Source organism: Notolepis coatsorum (genome assembly GCF_963971535.1).
Source record: "Notolepis coatsorum genome assembly, chromosome: 17".
Taxonomy (NCBI): Eukaryota; Metazoa; Chordata; class Actinopteri; order Aulopiformes; family Paralepididae; genus Notolepis; species Notolepis coatsorum.
The window spans coordinates 17851935-17865504 of NC_140181.1; the positions used below are offsets into that span (position 1 = coordinate 17851935).

General features: G+C 43.4%; 1 protein-coding gene across 1 annotated transcript in view; it reads right to left on the reverse strand.

Moving 5' to 3' along the window:
- ntsr1 (neurotensin receptor 1 (high affinity)) overlaps positions 1-13570 on the reverse strand; it is a gene marked incomplete at both ends in the record, with an annotated part of 158334 nt that overhangs the window by 103053 nt on the left and 41711 nt on the right. Inside the window, 3 exon segments of the mRNA XM_084333358.1 lie at positions 1113-1244; positions 12821-13056; positions 13185-13373. Coding sequence (XP_084189484.1) covers positions 1113-1244; positions 12821-13056; positions 13185-13373 — 557 coding nt within the window.

Here is a 13570-nt window from a genome sequence, read left to right on the forward strand (position 1 = left end):
TATTTATTTGCTTCACCGTGCAAACAGAATATCCTTGTTTTTTGTTCCTTAAACTGATTAAATGATAATGAATATGATACCTAATTGGATACAAACATTTCGACCTGATACCTGCGTCGTACGTGCGGTCAAAAACCGTTGCCTTTTCCGGGTCAAAACTCCTCCTCCTACAGGTGTACCTGACGCTTATATAAAAGAAGCGCCACCCCCTGGTCACATAAATCCATTGCACATTAAGTCCATTTTGGCCGTTACACATCGGCCCCTAATTGTTAAGGCAGGCAGACATAACAATTCAAAAAATAAACAAAACAAATAAGAGCCAAAACATGTCATGGATTAAGTGCATGGATCCACATTTTCATGAACCAAACACAGTTGTCACTGGCCTTACAATGGTGCTACTTGTTCGTCTGGAAAGACCTCCAGAACCCTGCCAAGTGGCCAGGACCCACGAAGAGCTGAAGAGTCCATGACGACTACAATATCTCCAGCTGCCAAACTAATTCTACTTATGTCCCAGAGAAAGCACAGAAAATCACTGCCTTCCTCAGCGACCTTCACTTGGCGGAACATGGCTTGAATGTCACCCATGAAGGCCACCGGTTCCTCTCTGAAGCGAGTTAGCACTCCTGGCTCCTCCTCCTTTCCTGGTTCTTCGACTTCCTGTTCCTCCTCCTTTCCTGTTTCCTCTTCCTTTATCCACCCCTGTGTTGGTAAAAGGTGGTAGGTCAGGAAGGATTCTGTCTGCTGGAAGATCCGCCATCTTTTGCTCCACTGCACTGTCACTGTAGTGTTTGCAAAAGCTGCATTCAGCGATGATCTTCTCAGCTGCATGGGCGTTGGTGAACCAACATTTCTTCCTCACTTTGGACATTGTGTGAGTCCTTCCACCATGTCTCCGATTCTGGTGTACATGCTTGAGAATGAGCATTGAAACATGCTGGTCCTTGGAGAGAATGAGTGGAGGTTTAGCTTCCTCTGGTGTTGATCCTCTGCTCAATGTTCCTACAACTCTCAAGAGTCCATCCTCAAACGCTGTATCCAGCCTAGTCACTCCCACATTGTTGGGCAGACAGACCTCCTTGTTAAAAGGTAATTTCAAGCAGTACCTCTCCTGCTGAAGCACAGCTGAACTTTCAAATTTTTCCAGATGGCTTAGGTCTTCTCTGGACACTTCCTTCTCCTTCACAGCTACTTCTTTGAAGTTGTGTTTGTCCTGATCGGCCAGCATTTCTTCCCGTCTGCACACAGAGATCCTGTTCACTATAGCAGAGGGAAACTCTGACTCCACAACACCACTGTTTCCATTCAGTGGACCATTAACGACCCATCCCAGCACTGTCCTTATAGCATACGGGCCATTCCTGTGACTGTTGATGACCTCCCAAGGTTCCAATATCTTGGGAGTGTTGGTTCCAATCAACAGGTCGACATTTGCTTTTAGGCGTGGGATGTGTACGTTGGACAAATATGACAATTTAGACAGTTCTTCAGGTGTCACCATGTTCTCAGCCGTGACTGGCATTTTCTTCTGTGTGAGAACCTTCGGAAGAACATAAAAGTCATCGCTGTCCAAACCAGCTACCTCCAACCCAGTCAAGGAGTAAGCTGGAACACCCGTCTCTTGCCCCATGGTGCTCAGTAGGAAGGTGGTTCCTCTGCCTGTGATATTCAGCCTCTGCATTAGGCGTTCAGAGCAGAATGTGGCTGAGCTACCAGGGTCTAAGAAGGCGTATGTTTGTACTATGTTTCCGTTTGCTGCTTTCACATTCACAGGGAGAATGGCTAATACACACCGGTCCTTACCGGCCCCAGTATGTCCACATGTTTGCAGTGAAGTTGGTTGCTGTAACTGTTCTGGAGAAAATGGTTGCCTTTTGATGTGAAGCAGGGTGGGGTGAGTTTGACCACAGACTTTGCATACCAAGCGCCTTTCGCAGTCTCTGCTCATGTGACCAACACATAAGCATGCAAAGCAAACTCCCTTTTCCCTCAGAAAGTACATTTTCTCCTTGTGCCTCTTCTCCTGCAGTTGTTTGCACTCCTCCAACGAGTGACTGCGAGCACAGCAAAGGCATCCAGCTCTCCTAGCATTCACTGTACCTGGTGTTGGTGATGTCAGCTCCTTGGCTCTCTCAGATATTACTGTGGTGGCGACAATGTTTCTTTTCACTCTGTTGGGATATGATTCAAACCTGGTGAGAGATGTTGTGCCAACCACACCAGAATTTGGATCCTGTATGTCACCAAACAGAGGGTCAGAAAGAAGGCTAACATGTTGCTCCACAAACCTGATCATATCACCGAAGTGAGCTCTTTCCTGTGTATTTTCCATTATGCCATGAGCCGTACTCCTCCATTGCTCCCTCATCTTGAATTGCAATTTTGATATAATGGCCCTCATGTTGACAGGCATGTCCAACTCCTGCATGTACTGAAGCTCCTCCATTGCATTGCAGCAGCCACGCAAGAATAAGGAGTAGGCTTGAAGTGCCTTGACATCCTCAGATTTTATTGTTTGCCATGCCAAGGCCTTTTGCATGTAGGCACTTCCTATTTTGTACTGGTTTCCAAAGTGTTCTTTAAGAAGACCCTTTGCCACTGCGTAACCACGCTCAGGAGCCATATGCTGGCAGCTACGCACCAATTCCTGTGGCTGTCCTCTTGTGAACTGCTCCAGATAATACAAAGCATCAGCGTCTGTTGCCTTTTCCTCCACTCCTTGTTCAAATGCTTTGATGAATGTTCTGTATTGGAGAGGGTCACCTTCAAATGTTGGGATATTTCGTGGTGGCAGAGACCTGGAATGCTGTTGCTGCACCAGAGCAGCAGTTATCTCATTTTGCCTCTCCATGATGGTAAGCATGTTTGCAGGTTGGTTTGAATTGATTTGCACATTGTCAGTTGTTCCCATTCTGCTTTCCTGTTCCTTGTGGTTGTGATTATATTGGCGGTTAGCAGCAGTGCTATGCCATTGACCACGTTCCTTTGGTCTCACATCCACAGGCTTGTTTGGTGGTATTGACAATTGTGTCAATTTACTTCGTTGTGTTAATGTCCCAGGTTGGTATTCCCTTGCAACAGGATTTAGCTTGTGGTGTTCCCTTTCAAAATAGGAATTCATTGCATTTGAAGGTGCACGAGATGAACGCTTACTTTCAGAGGAGTGCAACACGGCCAACCTTGCAGTGCTTGCAGCCAATGCAGTGTCCACCTCTAGTTGTTCCTTTTTTCTTTTCAACTTTAGTTCCTGCTCCTTCAACTGATGCTCCTGCTCCTCCAAAGCATGTTTTTCTTTTAGAGAATCAGCACGAGCGAGAAGTGCAGCTCTATCGGCTTCAGCTAAAATCTTGGCAGATGACCTGCTACTTGTTTTAGAATATTTGCTCACAATGTTTGACACACTGTCATTTGGAGCAATACCATCATCCATTAAATGCAAATCACCTTCAGTTGTTTTACCATCATATCCATCATGTACATTAGTTATACCTTCAATATTTGAAACCCACAGTTTTGCATTTGAAATACACTCATTGATTGACAACATTTTTGCTTTAAACCAGGTGTCTTGTTCTTCTTTTTCATCATGTAACGTATAACCCAACAGAAGATTGTCATGTATGCATTTCGCCTCATAACACACCTGATTCAAATCTGTAAGAGCATTCTCTACTTTTTCCTTCTCATTATTTAACATGAAACCAAGAATTGAATCTTTTATCTTGGCTGCCATGTTAAATTTACGTTTTCTGCTGGCATCCAATTTGCCACAATGTTCTGCAACAGCCTTGGCAGTCATTTTAACAACACGTTTCCCAGTGACGTCACCGCTAACAGCGGAGCGCGCTGTGGTCTCCATGGAAACGTTTGATGCCGTTTTGCGCGTCGCCATGTTATTAGATTGTCTGAATTAAAACGAGACGGCTGGTGACGAGTCGCGCAACATAGTCACTACAAAAAAGGTCCGCGTAGTCAAGTGTTATTCCTCTTCAGCAACCATGGATTTACGCTCAACCCCAAGTTATGTGTGCACACAATTTTACATGGCCATGTATTTATATAGCGCTATTCACATACCTCCTTGCGTTGGGTACCATGATGTCGCCTCACGGATCAGTACTCGCGGTCCAGTACTGATCCTCAGCCACTTCGGGTCAGCACCGGTGTCTTCCTCCTCCACGAACGGCTGCAGGCGGATCCTCTTCCTCCACACAACAACAGCAGCAGCTCCTCGCCTTCCTCCGGTGGAGATTCTCCGACGTCCCCTAACGCATCGAATCTTCCCCAGTCTCCAAGCAAGAGTCCAACTGGTGCGCGGTTTTTGACTAATATTAAAGGAGCTCCCGTCTTATACGGAGCTACTGAGAAATCTTGATCCCCAGTTAGACTGGCTGACGCGCCGTTATATTCCTGGTCTCATACCAAACAGTCCTTGTCCCAATGACACAATGCAGGCAGCTTTCTTGGAAAATGATATTTATTTGCTTCACCGTGCAAACAGAATATCCTTGTTTTTTGTTCCTTAAACTGATTAAATGATAATGAATATGATACCTAATTGGATACAAACATTTCGACCTGATACCTGCGTCGTACGTGCGGTCAAAAACCGTTGCCTTTTCCGGGTCAAAACTCCTCCTCCTACAGGTGTACCTGACGCTTATATAAAAGAAGCGCCACCCCCTGGTCACATAAATCCATTGCACATTAAGTCCATTTTGGCCGTTACAGCTATTCTATTATATACTGCTTTGACGCTTCCTCCTCATCGTTGATTGCCTGTAGTAGCTGCATCTAACGTTAGTAGCTAACGTTAAAACTAACCTAAAGTTAGTTGTTCACCAACAATCTCAACATTTGTTATTAGCTCAAAAACAACCGGACGAGACAAGTTGTCGGCTCATATGTTCTGCTTAGGATAATCACAACAATACTTCCGGTCCGGTCGGTGGGCTTCAAAATAAAAGTCTAAAAGCGGAAAAGACGGAGCGGTGGGCTTCAAAATAAAAGTTTTGGGAAATACATTTCTCAAAAAAAATTCTCTAACCGGTGTGGGATATTTGTAGATATCCTGATGAAGAATGTGCTCAGTCAACCGAGGCTTGGATAATAACAAAGGTTTATTAACCAAACAGATAGAATACATAGAGAGAATGGCTGAGGCTCTCGCCCCAGGTGATCAGCTGAAATTACCCAGGTAAGAAGCCTTGATTGTGGTCGGGAGGAGCCCTTTATAGTTCAACAAAGGGGGTGTGTGGTCCCATTTGATAGGTCAGATGGGGGGGAGGGGGTACAGGTTTGGGGACACAGGGGAGGGGGGTGATTCCACAGAGAGGGGGGGGGGGCACAGGTAAGGGGAACATATTTACATGAGGACATATTATACCACAATACTCACTTTTCTTTCTTATAATGTGGGTGAGATTAATGTATAATATACCAGGATTGTTTGGAACAGGTAAAAGTGGGGACCGATGTAATCCATCGGTTATCAGATAATGAAAAAAATTGAAAATAATTAAAATAATGAAAATGTTGGCCAATGTGTTCTGTTGGTTGGCCTAATAATTTAAACTAGTATTATTTATATACATGATTCATGACATGATCGACTGGATTGCGGTCTGTGTTATTTTGATATCAGAGATGTGGGAATAGATATCACCCTTTTCTTTTATTAATCGCTCAAAATACCTATATCAATGAGTGGTCCTCAACTCTGATATCAAACAACAATTAACATAATCATTAGAAGCTATCGCTGTGCAAATATCTTGGCATACCTTCAGTCGTTCATGTCGTGACTCAGGGGAGCTAATGTCATGGTTATGTCATGGTTGTACATATACAAACATAGTAATATTTACAATAGACATTACCTTAGTGGCTAATGTGTCAAAATAAAATTGAAAACCGTTAACCTAGTGGTTAATATAAAAGGTGATTATGATAATCGTTATGCATTGTTCTGTGGTGCATACTATCAATGGTCAAAACAAACTTGGTGACTTGGAATAAACCAACTGGTTCTGTCTTGTTAACAATATAATTTTCAATGTGACTCTGTGATCATTCCTTATTGTTATTATAAATTGGTTATTGCAATCTTATTGGTTGTATTTCATCATATTCTTAGTTCATAATTTTCTTGATACATATGAACTTTGTGAAACATCTCTTGTTTGTGAATCTGACAGTTGCTGCATCGCTGTTGACCATCTGTTCTCTGCCAGGGATGTGTCCTTCTGTGGTGACCTGCTGTGTGTTGAACGTATCGTACATTCAGTTGATGTTTCTGTGAGCCTGTCGTGTGGCAGTAAGACAGTAAAAAGTAAATAAATACATAACAATTTTGGACAATGTGTATTCAGAAGTCTCTTGGTCCACAGGTCTCATTTGCTATGTGTCTCTTCTTGACGATGCAGTCGGGAATATTCACTGGTCGCCGTCCATTCCCTGTCAAGGGTCACTTGTCTGCGCTGCTCTCCATCACCACCACATGTCTGCCACTGTGCTCACGCTTGGCCCCCATCAGGCCCAGAGACATGGTGGTCAGGGCGTTTTTGAATGTGTTGTGCTGGTTTCGCTGTCCTCTCCTCGTCATTGCGGTACCACTTGATGGAGGGCGAGGGCCCGCCGGTGTAGTGGCTAGTCAGTAGGACGCTCTTTCTCACACGGATGACAATCTTGTCATGGGAATCCACCTTGATGGTCGGGGACTTCAGTTCCCGTTTGCAGGTGACGGGTTTGGTCTGTCGTGGTCTGCAGTGCCGGGGTGGAGGCCGTCAAAAGGTTGATCTCCTCTTCGTCAGTGTCTCCTTGGTCAGTCTCCTTCGTGGTCCCCTGCTCCACTTTCTTGGGGATGTCTGTGGGCTGGGTTGGATGGTTCTCCCACGGTTGTTGTCGTCGCCTCTGGTTGTGTCCGCAGCTCCTTGGCGGCGTCCCTGGTGGTTCTATGCTGTCGTGGGTCGCTCAGGTCACTGGGTTGTGTTCCTCTCTGTCTGGTCCTGCCGTCGTTCGTGGTTCAGGTCATGCGTCGTCTCACTCGTCCTGTCCTCTCACCAATTCGTGATCTGAGGGTGATAAACACTGCCTTAGAAAACTCCTCACATAAATGATTCAACGCCTTTCTGCTAAAGTGGAAAATCATTTTGGGATTAATTCAATTCATTGTAAATAAAATCACTTAATTGACAATAGGAAATGCAAGCCAATTGCATTAGCAGTGATTCCTTACGTCAAGAAGGTCACATTCACTACAATTTTATCAGATTTTGTATCTAACTAGATCTTACAGCATTAGGCTTTAAATAAAATTTGTAAATGAATGGCCAAAGTTTTGAATCAGATAAAATAGCTCCTTGTCTTCATATTCTGATGGTCTTAAATTGAAGTTGATCTTACCTCAGGCCGCGTACGATGGTGTGCTTCTTCAAGATACTTACCTCGCCATGACTTCTCGGTTGTTCTTCACATCTCAGTGTGGCTCATCATAGCATAGCATGGGGAAAAAACATAAAATCTAGGTAGCCAGTTAATTTTGCATGAAAAACAATCATTCGTTTTGTCATCTAACCCTAACTAACCTTACTGTCATGCATTTGTCCTAATAAACTAATCTACACTGTAGCACTCAACACTAATAAAACTAACCTACACTGTGGCACTCAACACTTTGATGAACATTGTTACTCAGCTGATAGAGTTGTGCCCTTTTTGATGTCCTGTCATACAGTGTCAGCTAAATGATCAATGTACGTGTATACCTTGTACATTTAGATAATTGTGTTTAAATTTTGTGGTTGATATTTTGCAGTCATGGAAATGTATTAGTTGTTAAAAGAATAGTCTAAGGAATAGTCATGCATGTTATTGGTTATAAACAGAGAATAGAAGGAGGGGATTGTAAGTAGTTGTTTTCATCATTAATCTTTCATCTCGGGCACTTCTCTAATTCATGTGCCTCTTGAAAAGAGATGATGAAAACGACTGGTTAGTTATTGTTAGTATGGGAGTTAGGTAGATTTTCATAACTGCAAATTCATCACCGGTGTCTAATTCATGTTAATTAAGTGGTTCTCTGTTGCCATCCACCGCCAGGTGAGTTCATCAAGTCTGTGGTCACGAGTGTAGGCATTTGCATTGCTTTGTCTCCCAAGTGTAAATCTGCATCTAAAGCGATACTTCCTACTATACTAAGTGGAGATACTAAGTTGAGTCTCTATAGGTGTGGTCAGACTGGCTATTTGAATTGTCTTTCACTCCACATCGTCCTCAGCTGGTTTGAGTGTTCAAATGTAGATTACTTTGGGGTCTCAATTTAAATGATTGTAGCTGGTCTCACTTTGTGTCTTGTCTGTGTTCAGATGCAAATCACTGGAGTTTCAACTTTTGTGATACAATGTGTTTACACCCATTCTGCATCTTGACCCAGAGCCAGATCTCTTGGTTGTCTGTAAATACAAACACATGTTAATTTCCCACTCTTTTCTTTTATTCTGGGTGAATCCGGTGTAGTCATGCACTGTTTTGCATCTCGCCTCAGAGCCAGATCTGTAAATACAAACACATGTTAATTTTCCACTCTTTTCTAAGACCATCTGAGTGGGTTCTCCTTGATTGTCTGTGAGCTTAACAAAACATCAGCTATTTCTCATCCATCCTGTCCTAGGATGTAATGATAGTGTTATCATTTATCAATCATATCGCATATGTACACAAGCATCATATGAATGTGGAACCACACATTTTGAATCATGTTTAAAAATGTCTTACAATGGAAAGGGCTAGTTATCTTTCATTGGTTCTTTAGATAAACACATTAACTCAAGTGAATATAACCTAAACATCTTACTTTTAAACATAATCTATGTTGTTTGTGTTCCAAGTTTTCAACATTGAAAGCTTATAAAGTCTAATCTAACGCTGTTTATGTGGACTACAATTCCTGTACTGCCATATACTGGGAACCGGAAGTGTTTGTTTAGCTCCCATGGTCAGTATGCCCGGTACGCCCACAGATGTATTATAATTCTGAAACAGACATTGTAATTAGCTTTATGTGACTTATAATGTGTAAATTAAAGCAACATAAACACTCAAGTGATCTGAGATAGTTGTAATTTGCTGTAACTGAGATGATAGTTGTGTATATGTACAGTTTCTACGTCAAATGACTCCCTTTTCTTGACTCCTTTTTTATCACAACCAGTACTGAATTTTCAAATCTGGTATGTCATAAATGTACAGATGTAGCAGTACTGACTATCTGTATGTCATGTATGTCATAATATGTCCTGATAAATTGAAAATGGGGGACCCTGATGTAAACAAATCTGGTATTGAAAATGGGGGACCCTGATGTAAACAAGACTAAAGTCTCTCTCTGGTCTGCATCCCCTTAACAATTGTGTGTTGAGCTGTGCTGTATTGTACCTATTCTGCAATCTGTTAATAAAGTTTTCAATCAATCAATCAAAGCATCTATATTTATGATTTTCATACTCACCGGGGAAAGCTGTTTGTGTTGACGTCGGTTCCTGAGGCTGTAGCACGTTACGTGTCGTTAATGCAATGTTCGGTTCGTTTCTCCGGTGGTCTGGGATAATGTAATCCTGGAAACACTCTTCTGCATCTCGCCACCGCAACTCAACACTTTCCAATAGCAGCGCGCACATACATATACAAATAAAACATATACTACACGTGTATTTCATATACCTTCGGCCTTGGGCATATTAAACTTTACGTTTGCCTATGGATAGTTTAATATAAAATCATAACTTAACGGCGCGCATAGCGTCACGTCATTGCTCCATGCGACGTTCGTGTGTTCTCATTCACCTCGGAAATAACGCTTTGCAATTCATACAGTATTTTTCCCACGAGCTCTCAATAGCCTGGAATTCCTATACCAGCGTTTTGTTACCGAATGAACGCGCCTGTGCATATGTGAAACGTAAACAAACTGAAACGATAAAACTATACTTCCCCAAATGGCCGTTCCCGTGGGCCGGTGTTCTGCGGAATCCGGAAATTACTATCCTAGTTTGTTCCCGTGAACTGCACTTCAATGTTATTCTTTGTATAACGGTAACTCGTCTCTCAATGCTCATCGCGCTATCCGCAGCCGGTTCTTGACTCAATAAAGCAACGCGACGGGTCCTATAATACTTGTGCACATACGAACGAGACTTAAACAGACAAACAAACAATAATACATATAAGTTAACGTGTGTGTATATCTGACTGTATTGGATCGCTGTACGTTTAGTCGGCCAACATCTGTTGCGACAAGGCATTTATACCCTTGATATATAACTACACATCGTTATTAAAATCATAACGACCGAACCTGACTTCGAAATTTACCAGCGATATATTAGATTATATATACTTTTTAATCATACTCTCGGCCTCTTAACCCGCGACTAACGTCCTGTTTAATGTACTTTCCGCGACTGATGTCCCGTTTAATGTACATTTACGTACTCCCGGGACATCGCGTAATCATGTACTAACTAGGACATCGCGTGATCATCTTCCCACTATCTGTATTGATCAATTGGTTAATTTAATCCAAAATACATCGTTTTCAGGAATGGAAGAGATTGTGAGCTTAGTTTGAGGTTGAAACAATGAATATTATGACGCTACTCTGGTAATTTCTAATTATGATTCCATCAGCTTCTCAGTCCTACTTCCCGCCTCTTTGTAAAGGAATCACAGAACGTTTTTAACAGAGTAGCGTTTTCCAAGGATATCACATCATAATAAGCTCACGTATCTTCTTTTGTTGTACTGTGTGCCTTAGCTTTTGGTCGGCTCCGACTCGACCAGGAATAGCACTTCAACCTTTGTGCCTAAACTTTTGGGACTAGCACATATAACCCATCCTTTCAGAACCGCCTGATAAGGACCCAGGTGCACGCGCGCCCTGGTAACGATTCTCAATACAGATCAGATATATTAATGCACATTATTCTTACTCAGCCATGGTCTCAATATTTGACAACATTCTGTAATATTCACCTGGCACAGAGAAAAGCGGGAAAGTTTTAATTCCTTTCCATACATTTTTGGTCGACCAGTCTATATACTCACTTTTCTCTGTATAGATGAAACGATACAGCATGCCGGGAGGACGCAAAAAGTCTGTCACAAGTTCGTAGACGCCAATTGTGGGATATTTGTAGATATCCTGATGAAGAATGTGCTCAGTCAACCGAGGCTTGGATAATAAAAAGGTTTATTAACCAAACAGATAGAATACATAGAGAGAATGGCTGAGGCTCTCGCCCCAGGTGATCAGCTGAAATTACCCAGGTAAGAAGCCTTGATTGTGGTCGGGAGGAGCCCTTTATAGTTCAACAAAGGGGGTGTGTGGTCCCATTTGATAGGTCAGATGGGGGGGAGGGGGTACAGGTTTGGGGACACAGGGGAGGGGGGTGATTCCACAGAGAGGGGGGGGGGCACAGGTAAGGGGAACATATTTACATGAGGACATATTATACCACACCGGTCGCAATAATATCGCTTATCGCGATATTTTCGGGGGCAATTAATCGCCCAGCAAAATGTGTTATCGTGGCAGGCCTAGCAATGACAAAAAGGGTGATGGTGGTGTTAAGGAGCTGCGATCAGAAGATGTTGAGGTATGTGGCGGGAGTTAGATGGCAGGACGGGAGGCCCAGTGCTGAGGTGGATGAGATCTGTGGTGTCAGGGAAATTGATTTCAAGGTGAGATATGGACGTCTCAGGTGGTTTGGACATGTGAGAAGATCGGAGGAGGGGGGGATGTTGAGAGGGCTGGACAAGATCATTGTGGATGGGCGGAGGCCGAGAGGGAGACCGAAGCAGACGTGGAGGGGATGTGTGGAAAATGATATGAGGGATCTGGAGATACATGAAGACATGGCACAAAACCGTGCCCAGTGGAGTGGAGTCATCGCCCCGTCCAACCTCACTGTAGTGGTGGGAAAATAGGGACATAAAACGAATATGATGATGATAATGAAGCAGTCTGTAATGAAGTTAATAGCTGTATCATTTGGTTCAGCAGATATGTACAGTTGTGTATCATCTGCATAGATATGGAAACCTACATTATGTTCTCTGATGATATCACCCAGTGGTAACATGTAAAGGGAGAAGAGTAAAGAACCTATGCAACTCCTTTGTGCAACCCCATAGTTGTCATATATCTCAGACATGTGGCCCCCTAGTTTAACATAGAACTTCCTCCCTCTATGTATGTTTTAAACCAGCTTAGCACATAGTCTGAGAAACCGACAAGGTTTTCAAGACGATTGATTAAAATATCGATTGTATCGAATGTGTACCTCGCGATAGCGGTGAGAGTGTGTCCTTCGTGCTTAGCGGCATGGGCCCATCGCTCCAGCGCCATCGATTTTCTTGTGTGCATTGGAAGTCCTTGGAGGTCACTAAGGCATGACGGATGTTCGCTGCAAGCAGCCGCGATCCAAAGCTGTTTGGAAGAAAAAAGAAATTATCTGAAAGCATGCCAGAAAACATTAAAATTGTCAATGAATATCAGGCTGTGTACATGACAGGCAGATTCTAGCCATGAATTGAAATTCAGAAGTCAACTGAAGGCTTCTTGTCATCTGCGAAAGCATGCAATTGGTCCACTGATGGATACATCTTGATATTTGTCTAGTGTGTTCATTAAACGGGTGAAATCCTCTTTCAGTGCCTCTGTGCCCGTTTTATTTCGTAGGATGTCAAAAGATCCAGAGTGAATGACATGTTTAGTTCTGCTTGGTGATCGATGAGTGTTGGCAGTAGTTCTGACAGCTCCTTGGTCTGCTTGGTGATGAGTGTTGGCAGTAGTTCTGACAGCTCCTTGTTCTGCTTGGTGATGAGTGTTGGCAGTAGTTCTGACAGCTCCTTGGTCTGCTTGGTGATGAGTGTTGGCAGTAGTTCTGACAGCTCCTTGGTCTGCTTGGTGATGAGTGTTGGCAGTAGTTCTGACAGCTCCTTGGTCTGCTTGGTGATGAGTGTTGGCAGTAGTTCTGACAGCTCCTTGGTCTGCTTGGTGATCGATGAGTGTTGGCAGTAGTTCTGACAGCTCCTTGGTCTGCTTGGTGATGAGTGTTGGCAGTAGTTCTGACAGCTCCTTGGTCTGCTTGGTGATGAGTGTTGGCAGTAGTTCTGACAGCTCCGGTCCGCTTGGTGATGAGTGTTGGCAGTAGTTCTGACAGCTCCTTGGTCTGCTTGGTGATGAGTGTTGGCAGTAGTTCTGACAGCTCCTTGGTCTGCTTGGTGATGAGTGTTGGCAGTAGTTCTGACAGCACCTTGTTCCGCTTGGTGATGAGTGTTGGCAGTAGTTCTGACGGCTCCTTGGTCTGCTTGGTGATGAGAGAGCACCATAGAAGCTATAGACTAGTCTAGTGAGTCTGAAACGTTAAATGAGCATTAAGTAGCATTAATGTAATATCATTAAAGTAGAGCAGAGTGAGACACAGAGCAGAGTGAGACACAAAGCAGAGTGAGACAGAGCAGTGAGACACAGAGCAGAGTGAGACACAGAGCAGAGAGACAC